The sequence below is a fragment of the Rana temporaria genome, chromosome 8 (genome assembly GCF_905171775.1).
Source record: "Rana temporaria chromosome 8, aRanTem1.1, whole genome shotgun sequence".
In the NCBI taxonomy this organism is placed as follows: domain Eukaryota; kingdom Metazoa; phylum Chordata; class Amphibia; order Anura; family Ranidae; genus Rana; species Rana temporaria.
The window spans coordinates 16,948,274-16,968,001 of NC_053496.1; the positions used below are offsets into that span (position 1 = coordinate 16,948,274).

Sequence of the window (19,728 nt, forward strand, 5' to 3'; positions counted from 1 at the left end):
ATGTACACCGACATGCCCGAGATAATGGATCCTTTATCCAAGGAAAGAATGAATTCAGACAGTAAAGATCTTATACAATAAGTAACCCATAGTGATTAATCAGAATCATCTGTGAAAGCAGCACAGGTATTGTGAAAAAGCCCGTATTCATTTAACTGTGTGTGTTGATTAACCACTTAAGCCCCGGACCAATATGCAGCCTAAAGACCCAAGGTGTTTTTACAGTTCGGGACTGCGTCGCTTTAACAGACAATTGCGCGGTCGTGCGACGTGGCTCCCAAACAAAATTGGCGTCCTTTTTTCCCCACAAATAGAGCTTTCTTTTGGTGGTATTTGATCACATCTGCGGTTTTTAGTTTTTGCGCTATAAACAAAAATAGAGCGACAATTTTGAAAAAAAAGCAATATTTTTTACTTTTTGCTGTAATAAATATCCCCCAAAAACATATATAAAAACATTTTTTTTCCTCAGTTTAGGCCGATACGTATTCTTCTACCTATTTTTAGTAAAAAAAATCGCAATAAGCGTTTATCGATTGGTTTGCGCAAAATTTATAGTGTTTACAAAATAGGGGATAGTTTTATTGCATTTTTATTTTTTATTTTTTTTTTACTACTAATGGCGGCGATCAGCAATTTTTTTCGTGACTGCGACATTATGGCGGACACTTCGGACAATTTTGACACATTTTTGGGACCATTGTCATTTTCACAGCAAAAAATGCATTTAAATTGCATTCTTTATTGTGAAAATGACAGTTGCAGTTTGGGAGTTAACCACAGGTGGCGCTGTAGGAGTTAGGGTGCACCTAGTATGTGTTTACAACTGTTTGGGGGTGTGGCTGTAGGAATGACGTCATCGATCGTGTCTTCCCTATAAAGGGAATGACGCGATCGATGCGCCGCCATAGTGAAGGACGGGGAAGCCGTGTTTACACACGGCTCTCCTCGTTCTTCAGCTCCGGGGAGCGATCGCGACGGAGCGGCTATAAACAAATAGCCGCGCCGTGGTCCCGGATCGCTCCCCGAGCGGACCCGACCGCCGCATGTAGCGGGGGGGGTCCCGATCGGACCCCCCACCCGCTAATAGGCGAGGACGTACCCATACGCCCATGTGCCTGTACGTGCCATATTGTGGACGTATATGTACATGGGCTGGTCCTTAAGTGGTTAAAATGTGTTTAAACCCAAGAAGACCAAGAAAGTAATATATTACAGCTTTCAAGTCCTTGGATGTGTTGGCTGCACTCATTCTTTTTTTTCTGTAGTTTTTTTCTTCTTTTTTTTCACAATTTTTTTTATTTTTTTACTGTCATTGCAACTACTCAAACACCCCATGGTAGTGTTAAAGTTTGTTCCAACCACTGTCATTAACACAGGAGGCTGTTTGCATTCCTTCAACACAAACTGGGACAAGGTTGTCAAAGTGACAGCAATTTACCTAGGTGTAACAAAGTTGAAAAATGGGATGAAGCTTTGGACGTACCCAGGGGCGGACTGACCATTGAGTCACTCGGGCACTGCCCGAGGGCCCCATGTCACTAGGGGGCCCCATCAGGGTTGCCAGGCTCAGTAAAACCAGGGACAGTATGTAAAAATCTGTGTTTTTTTTTTTTTTTACATCTGTCCCTGATATGTCTGAAACCAACATGCTTCTGATGTGAAAATCCCGAGATTTTAGCTGCCCCGCCTCTGCACTGCCTCCTGGCGTGGTGGCCATCTGTAAGCCCAGGGGCCCCATAGTCTTCTATTGCCCGGGGGCCCCATGAGTTGTCAATCCGCCCCTGGACGTACCCTATACTACCAAAAGTATTGGGACGCCTGCTTTTACACGCACTTAGGCCGGGATTCAGAGAGATCGGCGCATCTTTAGATAGGCGTAGCGCATCTGATAAGCGCTACGCTGACGTAACTTGGAGAGGCTCGTACTGTATTCAGAAAGCACTTGCTCCCTTTCTTGCACTGGTGTAACGTAAAATGGCCGGCGTAAGCCCGCCTAATTCAAAGTAGCAAGGCAGTGGGCGTGTAGTATTATAATGAAGCGTGACCCCATGTAAATGCATGGCCGAACGAACGGCACATGCGCGCGGATGCTCAGAATCACGTTGAATTTACTCCCTAAGATACGCCGGCTCCATTCATACAATGTGAACGTAACCTACGCCCAGCCCCATTCACGTACGACTTACGTAAACAACGTAAAATACGACGGCTGTTCCGACGTTTCCGACGTCTATACCTTAACATGACTTACCCCTGCTTTATGAGGGGTAAAGTTACGCCGGAAAAATGCCTTACGCAAACGGCGTAGCTTATTGCGACGGGCGCAAGTACGTTTGTGAATCGGCGTATCTTGCTCATTTACATATTTGACAAGTAAATCTACAGAAGCGCCCCTTGCGGCCAGCGTAAATATGCACCCAAGATACGACAGCGTAGGAGACTTACGTCGGCCGTATCTTGGCAAAATTCAGGCGTATCTTGTTTCCTGAATACAGCGCATAGATACGACGGCGCATCCTAGAACTTACGCCGCGTATCAACAGATACGTCGGTGTAAGTTCTTTCTGAATCCCGGCCAGTATGTTTATGAAGCTTTGAGGTTTCTCTAAATCCTGATCTTCATGCTTGTTCCAAAACAACGGTGGCAGCTGGTGGGTTCTTCTTTGGGGTGGGGCATCAAACAAACAACACCCCCCCGGCGGCGTGGCATAGCACTCCACCCCCAATTACCCCCACGCGCGGGTGGTGCGGCCCAGGCGCTCCACCCCGGCACTTACCCGCTCATGTGGCGGGGCTGTGGTGTCCTCTCCTGGAGTGTGGGCAGCGGCCACGACGGCTCCGGTGTCCACTCCTTCAGCTTCCTCCCCCCGTGTGTCTTCCACCAAAGCGCTCGGCATCCAATAGGATCGCTTGACATTTTGGCCAATCAGGAAACAGGTCTCACAGACCTGCCTCCTGATTGGCAGGGAGGAACTTTAGTTTGATAATAGCGAAAATGAATTTGCTGTGGTCAACTGGTTGGCCTCAGAGCACAATGCTCTGCGCTCCAAGCTCACCCTTTTTTGAAGCCAATTAAAAAAGCCACCCCCACCGCACTGGAATCCATGGTCTGGCGCCACTGATATGTAGATCAGGGGGCCGGAAGCATGGATAGGGGAGGCGGCGCCCATGTGCCCTCTATGGACGCACTGCCACTGCAAGAGAATGACTGTATTGAACCAAAGGGTCAAGAAAATGCCAGGCAGTTAGCATTTATATAATGATAGCCCAAATATTTGTCTCATGACAGATTTGCTTAAACAGGACACCCACAATTCAAATGCCTTGTAGCAATTAAGCACCATATTTGTAGAGTAATTACTACAAGTCGTGTCCCTTCATCTCAGCTCACTGCCATGCGGAATATGAATTTCACATGTGCTGCATTTCAGCGACTGACCTGGCAGCCTGGTCTCTTCCTATCTGCTAATCCTTCAGGATAGGGATTTTGGGCGCTCAACCGCTGCTAGTAAAACCACAGATTCATAAACTGAGGTTTTATGAAAAGAGACTTCTTTCCAGAAAAAAACCTGGCAGCAGAATGCGGTTCTGAGGTCTCGCTCAAGATTCCACTGAGAGCTTATGGGTAAGTAACATTAACCACTTGCACAGGGGATACTGGAGAATAATATGACCAAAAGCTGAATATTAAAAACATGCAGCCAACTTCCATAAAGAAAAAAAAAATTCAAAAACTTAATAAAGTGGACTGCTAGCAACTGCCGTCAGGAATTATGGAACCCCTTACACAGCTTCAGGCATGGGCCCCCTGGAGCAGAGATATACAAAAATAAAAAAATAAACATTTATAAAAAAAATGGAGTTTGCCACGTGGGGCCCTGGGGACCTCTGAGCTCTTTAATAAAATATATATAACAGGGCGGAAAACTCAGGGCCGATCCGAGACGGCTGCACGGGGTGCAGTTCACCCAGGCGCCACAGAGGTGGGGGCGCTCAAGCGCCAGAGTGTTCACTGCTCCCCTCTCTCCTCCTCTCCTTGTTGGGTATATATATATATATATATATATATATATATATATATATATATATATATATATATATATTTATTCTTTTGCACATTTTTTGTACATAATTTAGGAAAAGGGCATATTTGCACATTTTTCTTATGCTTATTTTGCACGTAACCTAATATTTATTAAGGATATGTTTGCACACTGTGCACATAGTTCCAACACTTTCACCGGATTTAATCTAATTTAATACATTTTACAGTATGTTTAAAAATATTTTTTGAGTGAATCAGCGCAGTAACATTTTTTGGTACATACTTTTTCACTTCCTTTTGGAGGTGCATATAGTACTGCAGCAGATCGTTAATGAATGAATGAATGAATGAATGACTTGTATAGCGCAACGCATGCGAACTGAATCGCCTCTGGGCGCTTTTTCCAGCCAGTATCTGCTTGGCTGGTGCCAATCAACTCTCTCTTGTGCCGGTGACATTTATATTATTTTTCTAATGAAGGAAGTCTATACTAATGGGGGGGGGGGGAGTCTGTACTAATAAAGGGGGGGTTTGTACTAATGGAGGGGGGGAGTCTGTACTAATGGGGGGGGGGGAGTTTGTACTAATGGGGGGGGGTATGTACTAATGGATGGGGGCGGAGTCTGTACTAATGGAGGGGTGGAGTCTACTAATGGAGGGTGGGTGGGGGAGTCTGTACTAATAAAGGGGGGGTTTGTACTAATGGAGGGGGGGAGTCTGTACTAATGGGGGGGGAGGAGTTTGTATTAATGGAGGGGGGTATGTACTAATGGATGGGGCGGAGTCTGTACTAATGGAGGGGGGGAGTCTACTAATGGAGGGTGGGTAGCCTGGAGCTTCTGTCTGGAGCCGCTGCCCGGACCCCACACCCGCTAGCCTGGAGCCGCTACCTGGACCCCGCCATCCTAGGTGACACCCCCCATCTATCTTGATCTATCCATCCAGGTAAGTGCCAGACCAACCGACAGACGCCTGTTTGGGTTGTTGTTAGTGCCACGAATCCGGGGGGTGGTTGTTTGCCGCCCCCGAACAAAAATCCTACCAGCCGCCACTTCTCCGTGCCAACAATGGGCAGCCAGATCAAGGGGGCAGATAATGAGCACAGGGCAGTACACCCATTCTATGTCATGCATTAGCAGAATCCATGGTCTGGGTGCTGGACAAACCTATCCTATTTTTCCTATTAGGACATGGAAGGTTTTGGAATAATAAGATTGAGAAACACTGCTCTATTATTAAAGAACCAAATGCACTGCAACATATAGCTATAGATAGACATATAAATGTAACTGCCTTACCCCATCTCCAGTTCCGTTCTTTGCTGCCACCCAGCTGTGGCTGTCATTGCTGATCATCACTCTAAAAGACGTCACCCAGTCACTCCTATAAAGACAAATAAATTGAGTGAATTCTAATATCTAACTTGCCACTCTCCATTAACCCCTGGTCTATTCACAAATACCTTCAGCCATATTCTGAGATGATGCTGACAAAACCTGGAGCACAAATGGAGCTGCTTCCCATAGCCATCGAACAAGTCGCATCTTTTGTTTAGAATCAGAACGATTCTGACGGGCTCGACTCTTTTCTAGTCCAGTTTTCATAAAATCAGACCATAAGCAGTATCTGTACAAACCTATTTGGTTTACACTTAAAGGGGTTGTAAAGGTAAATGTTTTTTCACCTTAATGCATCCTATGCATTAAGGTGAAAAAACATCCGACGGCACCGGGCCCCCCCGAACCACCGTTTTACTTACCTGACCCCTCGAAAGTCCCGCGCGCATCCACGTGATCCTCTTCGGTTCCCAGCCTGGCCGTTGATTGGCTAGGCTGGACTGATTCATAGCAGCGCAGCCATTGGCTGGCGCTGCTGTCAATCACAGCGGATGACACAGCGCGCCTGGGCCCGAGTGATACAGTCGGCGGCTATGCCCGCCGCTGTACCACGGGAGCGCGCTCGCAAAAGCTTTCCACCATGCGAGCTTGCATGAAGGTGGAAAGCTTTTGCGAGGAGGAGCCGAGACAGCCTCCGAGGGACCCCAGAAGACAGGGTTATGGGAAACTTTGTGCAAAACAAGCTGCACAGTGGAGGTAAGTATAACATGTTTGTTTTTTTTTGCCTTTAGTGTTCCTTTAAAATGAATTTTGTGGCTGCCTTGGGTAACAGCTCCACTTGTGTTGCTGTAAATCTTCCCAGTTTGGCTGATTTATGAAATACACAGAATAGCAAACTCACATTCTGTGTTTTATATGATACAAAGGATCTATTCGATTCCAAGGCTTTGAAGTAAAACTTTGGGAATTAGACAAAATCTACCCTTGCAGTGCCCTTAGATGGTCCAAGGGGCCTCAATAAATGATTGATGGGGCAAATCTGGCAGCACACTGGTGGCATTTTGATGGGGCAAACTGGCAGCACACTAGTGGCATTTGATGGGGAAAACTGGCAGCACACTGGTGGCATCTGATGGGGCAAACTGACAGCACACTTGCAACATTTGATGGGGCAAATCTGGCAGCACACTGGCAGTATTTGATGGGGCAAACTGCCAGCAATTGATGGGGCAAACTGGCAGCACACTGGCGGCAATTGATGGGCACACTGGCAGCACACTGGTGGCATTTGATGGGGCAAACTGGCAGCACATTGGCGGCATTTGATGGGGAAAACTGGCAGCACACTGGTGGCGTTTGATGGGGCAAACTGACAGCACACCGGTCACCTCATTGGCTGAAGCAACAGGCGCAGTGACACAGCGTCACTGTGTCATAGAAGAAGACGGAAGGGGACAGGAGAAGGGAGAAGACATCGAGGACTCGGAGAACAGCTTTGACCGAGACAGGTAAGTGCCGGGTGGGGGGGGGGGGCACACTGGCGGCATTTGATGGGGCAAATCTGGCAGCACACTGGCAGGATTTGATGGGGCAAATCTGGCAGTACACTGGCGACATTTGATGGGGCAAACTGGCAGCACACTGGCGGCAATTGATGGGGACACTGCCAGCACACTGGTGGCATTTGATGGGGCAAATTGCCAGCACACTGGTGGCATTTGATGGGGCAAACTGGCAGCACACTGGTGACATTTGATGGGTCAAATCTGGCAGCACACTGGCAGTATTAGATGGGGCAAACTGGCAGCAATTGATGGGGAAAACTGGCAGCACACTGGTGGCAATTGATGGTCACACTGGCAGCACACTGGTGGTATTTGATGAGGCAAACTGGTAGCACATTGGCGGCATTTGATGGGGCAAACTGGCAGCACACTGGTGGTATTTGATGGGGCAAAATGGCAGCACATTGGTGGCATTTGATGGGGAAAACTGGCAGCACACTGGCTGCATTTGATGGGACAAACTGGCAGCACACTGGCGACATTTTATGGGGCAAATCTGGCAGCACACTGGCAGCATTTGATGGGGCAAACTGGCAGCAATTGATGGGGCAAACTGGCAGCAAACTGGCGGCAATTGATGGGCATACTGGAAGCACACTGGCGGCATTTGATGGGGCAAACTGGAAGCACATTGGCGGCATTTGATGGGGAAAACTGACAACACACCGGTCACCTCATTGGCTGAAGCAACAGGCGCAGTGACACAGCGTCACTGTGTCATAGAAGAAGACAGAAGAGGACGGGAGAAGGGAGAAGACATTGAGGACAACTTTGACCGAGACAGGTAAGTGCCAGGTGGGGGGGCACACTGGCGGCATTTGATGGGGCAAATCTGGCAGCACACTGGCAGGATTTGATGAGGCAAATCTAGCAGCACACTGGCAGGATATGATGGGGCAAACTGGCAGCACATTGGCAGCATTTGATGGGGCAAACTGGCAGCACACTGGTGGCATTTGATGGGGCAAACTGGCAGCACACTGGTGGCATTTGATGGGGCAAACTGGCAGCACACTGGCGGCAATTGGTGGGGAAAACTGGCAGCACACTGACGGCAATTGATGGGCACACTGGCGGCAATTGATGGGGCACTCGGGCGGAAATCGATGGGCACACACTGGCAGAAATTGATGGGGCACACACTGGCAACACTTGATAGTTACAGTAGCCGCATTTGATGGCACAGTGGCTGCGTTTGATTTTTGTTTTTTTATTTTCAGTTTGTTAGCTCCCCCCCCCCCCCCAGTTTGTTTGCGCCACTGATAGAAGCCATGCACTATCATCAAGGTGCTTCTATAAGTAGGTCACACCATAATTCATGCAGGTATTAACTTATAAAGAGATTGGATGGTAAATGGTGATGCCGCATAAGGCCAGCACGTCTAACACTTGGGCACTTTACGTCCTCCTCCTCGTTCTAGACAGACCACAACAGCCACAAGTTCAGCTCTGATTCCAGGAAGGCAACCAACTGTGTGTGTGTGTGTTTTGTCATTTGTGTGTCACATCTCTAGTCTGTTGTAGAGAAACAGCTGGTGCCTTGTAAATAGAACAAGTGAGAGAGACAGATACCTCCTCCGCGACACCTGCTCTCGCCCATGTGCCTATCTCACCAGGCGTAGGCACAGAGCTGCTGAGGGAGACGATGAAATCAGCAGGAAGAGGGCTCCAGCGTGATAGGGGTTAAGGTCAGAACAGTCATTAGAACCTCTTTGGACTATAGGGATTTACTTCATTGCGGAGCAAATGAATAGATAGTTGTGTAGCATCGCTATTCTCATTACGGAACAGTCTTCAGAGGATGCCTTGTTAGTGAGAAGCAAATAGAAGGAATCTAAGATTACAGAAATGTGTACTGCGGATCTACTCAGGAACCAGGCAGCATCATTTTCATTTAAAGGAAACCTGTACCAAGAGCAATGCAGAGGTTACCAGTGATAGTTACCTGGCCATTTTCAGTTTTATTTGAAATGGTAAACTAGAAAGTGTGCAATTCAGGAAAGCCAGAATAAAGGCAGCGCTCCTAATCTGCAAGCTTGTTTTCTGAGAAAGTACTAAAGCCAGGGCCGTCTTTAAGGCACGGCAAAAGGGAAAGCTGCCCTGGGCCCTGTGATTTTTGTGGGGCGCAAAGAAGCTGCCTCATACTTGCCAACTATCCCAGTTTAAATTCCCTTGTCCCTTGAAGTTTTAGTCCTGTGCTGTGTCCTGATATCTCAGTGTGAAGTGCTGCTACTAATGCTGCCCAGCTCCGCCCTATTGTTGTGTACAGATATCTCACCTGCAGACCAATAGCTAGATTCATGTAGGGTGTCCTAACTTTGCGGCGGCGTAGCTTAGCATGTTTACACTACGCCGCCGTAAGTTAGCGAGGCAAGTACATGCCTGCTAAGTTACGGCGGCGTAGCGTAAATGCGGTGTGCGCAAGCGCGCCTAATTCAAATTCGGCTAAGGGGGCGTGTTTTATGTTAATGGGGCTTGACCTGACGTGATTGACGTTTTTTTGGAACGGCGCATGCGCCGTCCGCCTACATTTCCCAGTGTGCATTGCGGCAACGTACGCCGCACGGGCCTATTGATTTCGACGTGGACGTAAATTACGTAAATCTCTATTCACGGACGACTTACGCAAACAACGTAACATTTTCGAATTTCGAAGCGGGAACGGCGGCCATACTTAACATTACTATTCCAACTATTTGTTGGAATAACTTTAGGCCGCTAATGCGTTATGTAAACAGCGTATCTGTACTGCGTCGGCCGGGCGTCCGTTCGTGAATAGGCGTATCTAGTGATTTACATATTCTACGCCGACCGCAATGGAAGCGCCACCTAGTGGTCAGCCTAAAAATTACACTTTAGGATACGAGGGTGTAAGACACTTACGCCGCTCGTATCTGAGCCTAATTTAAGCGTATCTGGTTACCAGAATACGCTTAAATTAGCGCCGACGCAAATTCTGACTTAGGCTGGCGTATCTACTGATACGCCAGCCTAAGTCTCTCTGAATCTAGCTACCTGTGTTTACATGTAAACAACTGTCATTCAAATATAAATAACAGGATCATTCATATGTAAATAGCTGAGGCCGGCAGCATTCATATGTAAATAAAGGCGCATTCATATGTATATCATGCCCCTCTGCAGTGAGGAGATGATGTGCTGCAACCTCTAGCAACCAATCAGTATTACTGTACAACCTCTAGCAACCAATCAACAAAAATAAATCATGTGCTGTAACCTCTAGCAAATAATCAGTGAGCCGTAATGTGTGCTGTAACCTCTAGCAACGAATGAGTGAGCTGTAATGTGTGCTGTAACCTCTAGCAACCAGCCAGTAAGTGGTAATGATATGCTGTAACCTCTGGTAACCAATCACAATCACTGCCTGATCTGATACAGTAAACCGATTTTTAGTCTAGCTGTTATTTATTGTATGTTTCAGAGCAGGTGTAGAGCAAAATTGCATGGGGGGCCACAAAAAAATGTTTGCCCAAAATCCAATCAACATTAAAGATGGCCCTGACTAAAGCCACTGGATCAGCAAAATAGCCAAGGAATTTGTATATTCAAAAATAATTCAATAACTGTAGCCTCTATACTTTCTCAATGTTTCCTTTTGTAGAACAATCCCGGGGCCCCTGAAGCCCAATGGTGACCTCCAGAGTTAGGGACAGCTGACATCCTTCTGTGTAGAGTGGGTTACAAGGCATGGTGGGTGTAATGCAAGATGAACTGGTGGGTGCCAGACACTTTTTAAATGCAAAGAGATTTATTGTCTCTTAAACAGAACTGGGGGAGAGAGGGTTAGGGCAGCACTCCCTTAGGTAGATGCAATGTTAATTGGCAGACTACGAGACTTCTATAGGTAGACAGCTATACAGGTGAAGGCCTCCAGCTGGACACTACTTCTGTATAGGTAGGACCGCTGTCTCCTATGGCAACAACAATCTTGTAGCTGTTACAAACGGTAATGGTATTCAACTATCTGCAACACAAACAGTTCTCTTTACACTCACTCACTGTGGGCCTTCACTCAACAAGCTCCCAGTCTCTCTCACTAGACTTCAGATCCACTAGCACTGGATCCCCTGAGTTCTTTCACTGTATCTTCCTCAAGAGTCACCCCTGCTTCCCTGCTGGGTCCCTGGCTTGGCACTCACAGATACTCTTCAAGCTCCACCCCTGCTGACACGTTAGGTCCCTGGCTTGGCACACCACAAGTGTCACCTCTGCTGTCCCGCTGGGTCCCTGACTTGGCACTTGCTGATACTTTCCCACTAATTCACTGTCCCCGGCTGGTGAGAAGTCTGCTCTGGTACTGGACTCAGCTTACTCACAGTGGTTCCCGGGAACAAGGTGGAAGGCCCCTTTGTGGCAACAGCTTCCCCTCTACCTCCCACCACAACTGGTTCCCCGGCCGGCGGAACCGTTATTTCTGGTTGGACTACAAGCCCGCAGTCCCAACCCTGCACTACTTCAGGATAGGCTCTCAAACAGCCTAGCAGCCAGATGTCCCCCAGGTAGGCCTTAGGTTTCTGGCCTAGCAGCCGGGGCAATACAACATACGTCCACCCAGACAGCTGTCCAGATGGCACAGAACCCCAATAACCTGACTCCACCCAAATAAATAGGTTCTCCCAGCAGGCCAAGGGACCCAGAAAAAACCCTGCCCATTGGCTAAGAGACCCCATTCATCCCTAATCTGTCCTTGCCATGCCCTTGTCTTATCTAATGTCACCAGATACCTGTCAATCTAGCGACAGAAGAGAGAAGTGCAGCAATTCCAGATTTAGGGCAAAATAAATTAACCTCCTAACAATTGGCCAAGGCAATTATCGCTTGGCAAATAAATTTAATAGCAACCCTCTCTAAACATTAGGGTGCTACATTTTATATGGGAAATCTACCTTATAACATGGCATTTTAAGTGCAGCTGTTGCCATACTTTAACTACTTGAGTCCCGGGCCGTAGTATAAAGATGGCCTCTAGGTGGCTCTAAAAATCCGGGAGGACGTCTTTTGACGCCCTCGCGTCCTCCGGCCACTGGGGGGCAATTTTATACCCGTGATTTTACAGGTACATTTTGTCACATTAGTGCAGTTTATCTTCCCTTTTTTTTTCCCATAGGGATTATTGTATGTCCGTATTTCATCCAAAAATGGATGGATGAAATACGGACATACTGTACGACCGCACGTGTAAAAGGGCCCTAAGCGTAAGGAGAGGAAAGCCAATAACCAGTATTTCCTTGTTTACATGTGATCAGCTGTGAGAGCCCAGAGGTCCCAAGGGGCCCGGAGGTCCCCAGATGGCAACCCCCCCCTTTTTTTTTAAAACATTTAATTTATTTTTTTACATATTTTTTTTTATTAAAGTGCCCAGAGGTCCCCAGGGCCCCGGATGGCTACCCCCTTTTTTACACATTATATATATATATATATATATATATATATATATATATATATATATATACACACTTTTTATTTCTTTTTTTGTAAGGGGCCCCCTTTTTTATTTTATTTAATAACATTTAATTTATTTTTTATATATTTTTTTTATTAAAGGGCCCAGAGGTCCCCATGGGCCCAGGTGGCAACCCCCACTCCCCCTTTTTTTTATAGATTTTTTTTTCCTTTTTTTGTATTTCTTTTTTTTTTATTATTATTAAAGTGCCCAGAGGTCCCCAGGGCCCCGGATGGCTACCCCCTTTTTTACATATATATATATATATATACACTTTTTATTTCTTTTTTTGTAAGGGGCCCAGAGGTCCCCAGGGCAACCCCCCCAATTCGCAGCAGCCCCCCCCCCCTGCTTCTCAATTTGAGGCGGCAATTCTCTGCTCCAGGGGGCCCATGCCTATAGCTGTGCAAGGGGCCCCATAATTCCTGATAGCGGCCCTGATAGGGTTGCATGACCGCTGTCATGGATATACAATAAAGTCTGGCAGCTTACCTGTTTCCATCTGCTCATTAGAGGCCTGGCTCTGTTCTGGTTCCCTTTTTATCACTTCTCCTTCCTGTATGGCCCCACCCAGGCCATCCCAGGAAGTCTATATTAACTGTTGCACTACAGGCCTGCAGTGCTGTTCAACAGTGTTGTTTGCTTAAGTTCCTGTCTGCAGTGTGCTATGATTACCTTCCTGTTTACTGTTTTTGGCTCGTCCCTGACTTCTCCTCTTTGCCTGTGCCCTTTACCTTTTGGCTGTCCCTCGGTTACCCTTGTCTGCTTGTTGCCCTGACCTCGGCTTACCCATCACTACCCTTTGTCCTGCTTGCTGCTTCCCTTCTCTCTCTGTGGAGCGTGACCTAGGGGATCCCAGGGGTCGCGACCTGGATCCAGCTGCGGAGAAGGCCACCCTCACCACTAGAGGCTCCGGTGAACACGAAGCTGGGTCTTAGACTCCGCGCCCTGGGCGATCTTGGGTTCACGCTTCCTCACTGATTGCAGCAGTCGGCTATAGGGTTCACTATCCTGTGGTTCATCCCTGACCCCAACGGGGTGCAGTTGTCACCTGACAACCGCGCAATTGTCATTCAAAGTGCGACGGCTCTGAAAGCTGAAAAATTGGCATGGGCAGGAAGGGGGTAAAAGTGCCCGGTATTGAAGTTGTTAATAATTGGTAGGGGGGCTGTCTGGTTACCACTTTCCCAGACACACAGCAGTATTGTGCCACCAAGAGATCGTGATAGTGAGGGATCTTTTTTATCACGGCTACAAAAATAGAATTCTAAAATCGGGCCACACAACAGCATTCTGGGGGGGGTATCAAAACAGGAGCTTGTGACTTTTGGTCTTGAGTGGGGTTTAGAGATGGTGCCAAAAAAAGAGAAAACTGTATCTAATCCTCAGCAACTAAATCCAAGCTACGCACTGTGAGTTAAATCCACGGAGAAGCAGAAAAAAGTGTGATAAAGCACAGGGCTGTGAAAGGAATGACAAGGCGTGAAGCTGCAGGAGGAGACAGGATCAGGCAGCAGATGTATTTTGTTCCTAATAATAAGGGTATGCTAATCTGGGCTCCTTTCTTTCCTTCATGTATGTAATGAGCAGCACACAGACAAAATGCTAAATAAAGAAAAATAGGACATTTAGAGCTGGATAGAAAGAGAAGACAAACACAAAGGACTTATTCAATTCTGAAAGAAATGATGCTGTACAAAGACTAAATAATTAAAGCTTAACTCTGGGCACAAAAACTTTAATTTAAATGCGTTTCTTAACCACTTGAGACCCGGACCTTTAGGCAGGTAAAGGACCCGGACAGTTTTTGCGATTCGGCACTGCGTCGCTTTAACTGACAATTGCGCGGTCGTGCGACGTGGCTCCCAAACAGAATTGCCGTCCTTTTTTTCCCACAAATAGAGCTTTCTTTTGGCGGTATTTGATCACCTCTGCGGTTTTTATTTTTTGCGCTATAAACAAAAATAGAGCGACAATTTTGAAAAAAATTCAATATTTTTTACTTTTTGCTATAATAAATATCCCCAAAAAATATATAATTTTTTATTCCCTCAGTTTAGGCCGATACGTATTCTTCTACCTATTTTTGGTAAAAAAAAATTATCGATTGGTTTGCGCAAAATTTATAGCGTTTACAAAATAGGGGATAGTTTTATTGCATTTTTATTCATTATTTTTTTTTTACTATTAATGGCGGCGATCAGCGATTTTTTTCGTGACTGCGACATTATGGCGGACCATTGTCATTTTCACAGCAAAAAATGCATTAAAAATGCATTGTTTACTGTGAAAATGACAATTGCAGTTTGGGAGTTAACCACAAGGGGGCGCTAAATGGGTTAAGTGTGACCTCATCTGTGTTTCTAACTGTAGGGGGGCGGGGCTGCAGTTCAGAAGGCAGGCTCTATGAAATGTGTGACACAGCAGGGCCTTCCCACAAGGCATAGTAAATACGTGTCCCAGAATTCCAGGTAAATATGTGAGGATCTTTAACCACTTCCCGACGGCCGTACGACTTTGTACGGCCGCAGGGTGGCTCTACATCTCTGACTGGCTGTGTTTTTACGGCCTGCGCGCGCAGCCAGCGGCGCGGGCGCGCGCGTCCGGCGGAGGCGCGCGCTCGCCGCATCGCTGAGATGCCGATGCGAGTGCCTGGCGGCCGCGATGTCCGCCAGGGACTCGCGATCGGCGGCTACAGGGACAAGACGTGGAGCTCTGTGTGTAATGATGGTGTGTAAACACAGAGCTCCACGTCCTGTCAGGGGAGAGAGGAGACCGATCTGTGTCCCTTGTACATAGGGACACAGCATCGGTCACCTCCCCCAGTCACCCCCCTTCCCCCACAGTTAGTAACACAATTCAGGGTACACATTAACCCCTTCCTCACCCCCTAGTGTTAACCCCTTCAATGCCAGTCACATTTATACAGTAATTAGTGCATATTTATTGCACTGATCGCTGTATAAATGTGAATGGCGCCAAAAATGTGTCAAAAGTGTCCGATGTCTCCGCCATAATGTCGCAGTCACGAAAAAAAATGCTGATCGCCGCCATTAGTAGTAAAAAAAAATAATAAAAAATAATAATTCTGTCCCCTATTTTGTAAGCGCAATAACTTTTGCGCAAACCAGACGCTTCTTGCGATTTTTTTTTTTTTTTTTTTAACAAAAATATGTAGAATAATACGTATCGCCTAGACTGAGAAAAATTTTTTTTTTTTTTTTTTAAATTGGGCAATTTATTATAGTAACAAGTAAAAAATATTGTTTTTTTTTTCAAAATTGTCGCTCTATTTTTGTTTATAGCGCAAAAAATAAAAACAGCAGAGGTGATCAAATACCACCAAAAGAAAGCTCTATTTGTGGGGAAAAAAGGACGTCAATTTTGTTTGGGAGCCACGTCGCACGACCGCGCAATTGTCAGTTAAAGCGACGCAGTGCCGGAAGCTGAAATTTCACCTGGTCAGGAAGGGGTATATGTGCCCAGTAAGGAAGTGGTTAATAAGTAAGTTTACAAACTTCTTAATTGTTCAGAGTAACAGGAGTAGGCTATAAATAATTGAAATACAATGTGGAAGTGACTATATGATTTTTCATTCTGACCGCAGATACACTTTAAATGAAACCCCATGACTGCACTTTGCACATAGGCAGCTCTCCGCAATGCTGTACTGAATAATCCCACTGGATTACTGAAGGAGAGGAAAACTTTACTGTAACCAAAACATCGGCTGGACTGTAAATCATGACAGGACACATTTCACAAGAAAGCTATAAAACCCAGGGCTATAAAATTCACACTGCAAATGGAAAAAAAGACATCAGGGCATTAACAATCAGTAAACGATCGGAAAGTTTGTAGGACTACTACTGGAATCCTATTTCACAATCGTTCCTGAAGAGCAGTAAAGACAAAATTCCACTTCTAGAAGTCAATCATATTCCTTTCCCACAAAATGGAATTTACTAGAAAGTATGTAGGTCTGATACTGAAATGTGGAGGAAAAAATGGCTCTAGAGCTGCTTCCGGCAAGAAACGCCTTTAACCACTTAACCCCCGGACCATATTGCTGGTCAAAGACCAGGCCACTTTTTGCGATTCGGCACTGCGTCGCTTTAACTGACAATTGCGCGGTCGTGCGACGTGGCTCCCAAACAAAATTGGCGTCCTTTTTTTCCCACAAATAGAGCTTTCTTTTGGTGATATTTGATCACCTCTGCGGTTTTTAGTTTTTGCGCTATAAACAAAAATAGAGCGACAATTTTGAAAAAAAATTAATATTTTTGACTTTTTGCTATAATAAATATCCCCCAAAAATCTATATTAAAAAAAAAAATTGTTTCCTCAGTTTAGGCCGATACGTATTCTTCTACATATTTTTCGTAAAAAAAAAATCGCAATAAGCGTTTATTGATTGGTTTGCGCGAAAGTTATAGCGTTTACAAAATAGGGGATGGCTTTATGGCATTTTTATTAATATTTTTATTTTTTACTAGTAATGGCGGTGCTGCGACATTATGGCAACATTATGGCGGACACTTCGGACACTTTTGACACATTTTTGGGACCATTGGCATTTTTATAGCGATCAGTGCTATAAAAATGCATTGAATTACTATAAAAATGCCACTGGCAGGGAAGGGGTTAACACTAGGGGGCAGGGAAGGGGTTAAGTATGTTCCCTGGGTGTGTTCTAACTGTAGGGGGGTGGCCTCACTAGGGGAAATGACTGATCGCTGTTCATACATTGTATGAACAGAAGATCAGCATTTCCCCCCGACAGGACCGAGAGCTGTGTGTTTACACACACAGCTCCCGGTTCTCGCTCTGTCACGAGCGATCGCGGGTGCCCGGCGGTGATCGCGTCCGCCGGGCGCGCGCGCGGGAGTCAGGAGCGAGCAGGGGGCATGCGCCCCCCTAGTGGCCGCTTTGCGAGGTGACGTTATACTACGTGCTCTCACGCAGGGGAGCTGACCTGCCGCCTGTAACGAGCGATCGCGTGTGCCCGGCAGCGATCGCGCCCGCCGGGCACGGGAGTCGGGGCGAGCGGGTGGCGCGCGCGTGCCCCTAGTGGCCTGCGAGAGAGCCGACGTAGAGCTACGGGCTCTCGTGCAGGGCAGCCGACCTGCCGCCGTAAAACAACGGCGGCTGGTCGGCAAGTAGTTAAATGAAAGGGGGAATTTAGTCACTAGGGGCAAAAGTTTAAATTTAGCTGGAGCTTCAGTAAACCAAAGCCATTGTTGAAAAGTTTTTTTTACCTACGATCTATAAGTTATATTGGCACCACATCCCCTTAATTGGTAACAATTTAGAAAAAATTGGGTTTTTGGGATTTTGAAGGTGCAAAATTACAACAACATTTAAATGAAAAAAATATATTTATTTATAAACGTTAAAAATGACAGAATATAAAAAATCCATTCGATGATACAATACAGTTTCAGAAATGTGTGAGCTGAAAAATTCTCTCTACGTGTTTCGCCACGATTAGTGGCTTCCTCAGGAGAATTACATTGATCAGGCACTATATGTATAAAAGGATGGACTGATCAAAATATAAACGTAAAACTTAAAAAATGTAAATGAGGCTAGGAAGTTAAAAGGAACCCCAGAGATGGATCATCTGGTGTAACCATAGAGGCTGGTATACTGTATATTTTGGAATCCCACAGGAAACTGGTTAGTGGTCCGCCTAGGCTCTGTGATTCTGTGATTCTGTGATTCTGTGATGCTGTAGATTCAAGTCCAGGTGTACATCCACATATCCAAAAATCCAAAAAGCTGATATCTCACATTCAAAAGATCAGACGAAGACCGCTGAAACCTGAAGCAGCGGTTCCGAAGTATACCCCTTTCCCATCCTGGCCCTTCTCATTTAAATGTTGTCGTAATTTTGCACCTTCAAAATCCCAAAAACACTTTTTTTTTCTAAATCAAAGCCATTTTTGTTAAAGTTGTTTTCAATTCCAGCTAAAATCCCCCCCCCCCCCCAATCCATTTTTCCTACTTACCTGCAGTGCTCTAGTGCTTTTTTAAAGTACACTGTATTACCAAATACCAAAAGTATTGGGACACAAACCACAGCAGGAGAAAGCTGGATTCTCTGTGGTGCTGCTGAGTATGTACACTATGGGCCAGATTCACAAATGAGATACGACGGCGTTTCTCCTGATACGCCGTCGTATCTCTGTTTCTATCTATGTGACTGATTCATAGAATCAGTTACGCATAGATATCCATAAGATCCGAGAGGTGTAATTATTTTACACTGTCGGATCTTAGGATGCAATACCGCGGCCGCCGCTGGGGGGGAGTTTGCGTCGTAAACCAGCGTCTGGTATGCAAATTAGGAGTTACGGCAGATCCACAAAGATTTTTCGCGTTCGCTACTTCGCCGCTAGTCTAGTTTCCCGTCGCAAAGTTAGTCGTTTTTTTTGGTGCCCTAACTTTAGTCAGCAAGCGTATTGCTGTCTAAAGTATGGCCGTCGTTCCCGCGTCGAAATTCAAAATTTAACGTTGTTTGCGTAAGCCGTCCGGGAATACGGAAGTACGCTACACGCGTCGCCGTTCAAAAAAATTACGTCACGCCGCGCAAATCGCGGCGCGAGTTAAGAAATAGAGCATGCGCAGTAGGTCCGGCGCGGGAGCGCGCCTAATTTAAATGGCACTAAATCTAGGATACGTTACGCCGCCGCGATTCTACGTGAATCTGGCCCTATATTACCAAAAGTATTGGAACGCCTGCCTTTACACGCACATGAACATTTTTGGCATTCCAGTCTTAGTCCGTAGGGTTCAATATTGATTTGGCCCACCCTGTGCAGCTATAACAGCTTCAACTCTTCTGGGAAGGCCGTCCACAAGGTTTAGGAGTGTGTCTATGGGAATGTTTGACCGTTCTTCCAGAAGCTCATTTGTTGAGGACGGGCAATGATGTGGAACAAGAAGGCCTGGCTAGCGGTCTCTACTGTAATTCATCCCAAAGGTGTTTTATCGGGTTGAGGTCAGGACTCTCTACAGGCCAGTCAAGTTCCTCCACCCCAAAATCGCTCATCCATGTCTTTATGGACCTTGCTTTGGGCAATGGTCATGTTGGAAAAGGACAGTGCCATCCCCAAACTGTTGCCATAAAGTTAGGAGCATGAAATCGTCCAAATTCGCTCATTCAAGTCTTTATGGACCTTGCTTTGGGCACTGGTCCAAATCATTTGGTGGAGGGGGGATTATGGTGTGGGGTTGTTTTTCAGGGGTTGGGCTTGGCCCCTTAGTTCCAGTGAAGGGAACCCTTAAGGCGTCAGCATACCTGGGAACATT

General features: G+C 46.2%; 1 protein-coding gene across 1 annotated transcript in view; it reads right to left on the reverse strand.

The window, feature by feature from the left end:
• The window catches only part of CPXM2 (carboxypeptidase X, M14 family member 2), a 185,152-nt gene that overhangs the window by 88,350 nt on the left and 77,074 nt on the right, over positions 1 to 19,728 (reverse strand). The window contains exon 6 of the mRNA XM_040361343.1: positions 5,347 to 5,431. Within this exon, the coding sequence (XP_040217277.1) occupies positions 5,347 to 5,431 (85 nt within the window). The remainder of the gene's footprint in view (positions 1 to 5,346; positions 5,432 to 19,728) is intronic.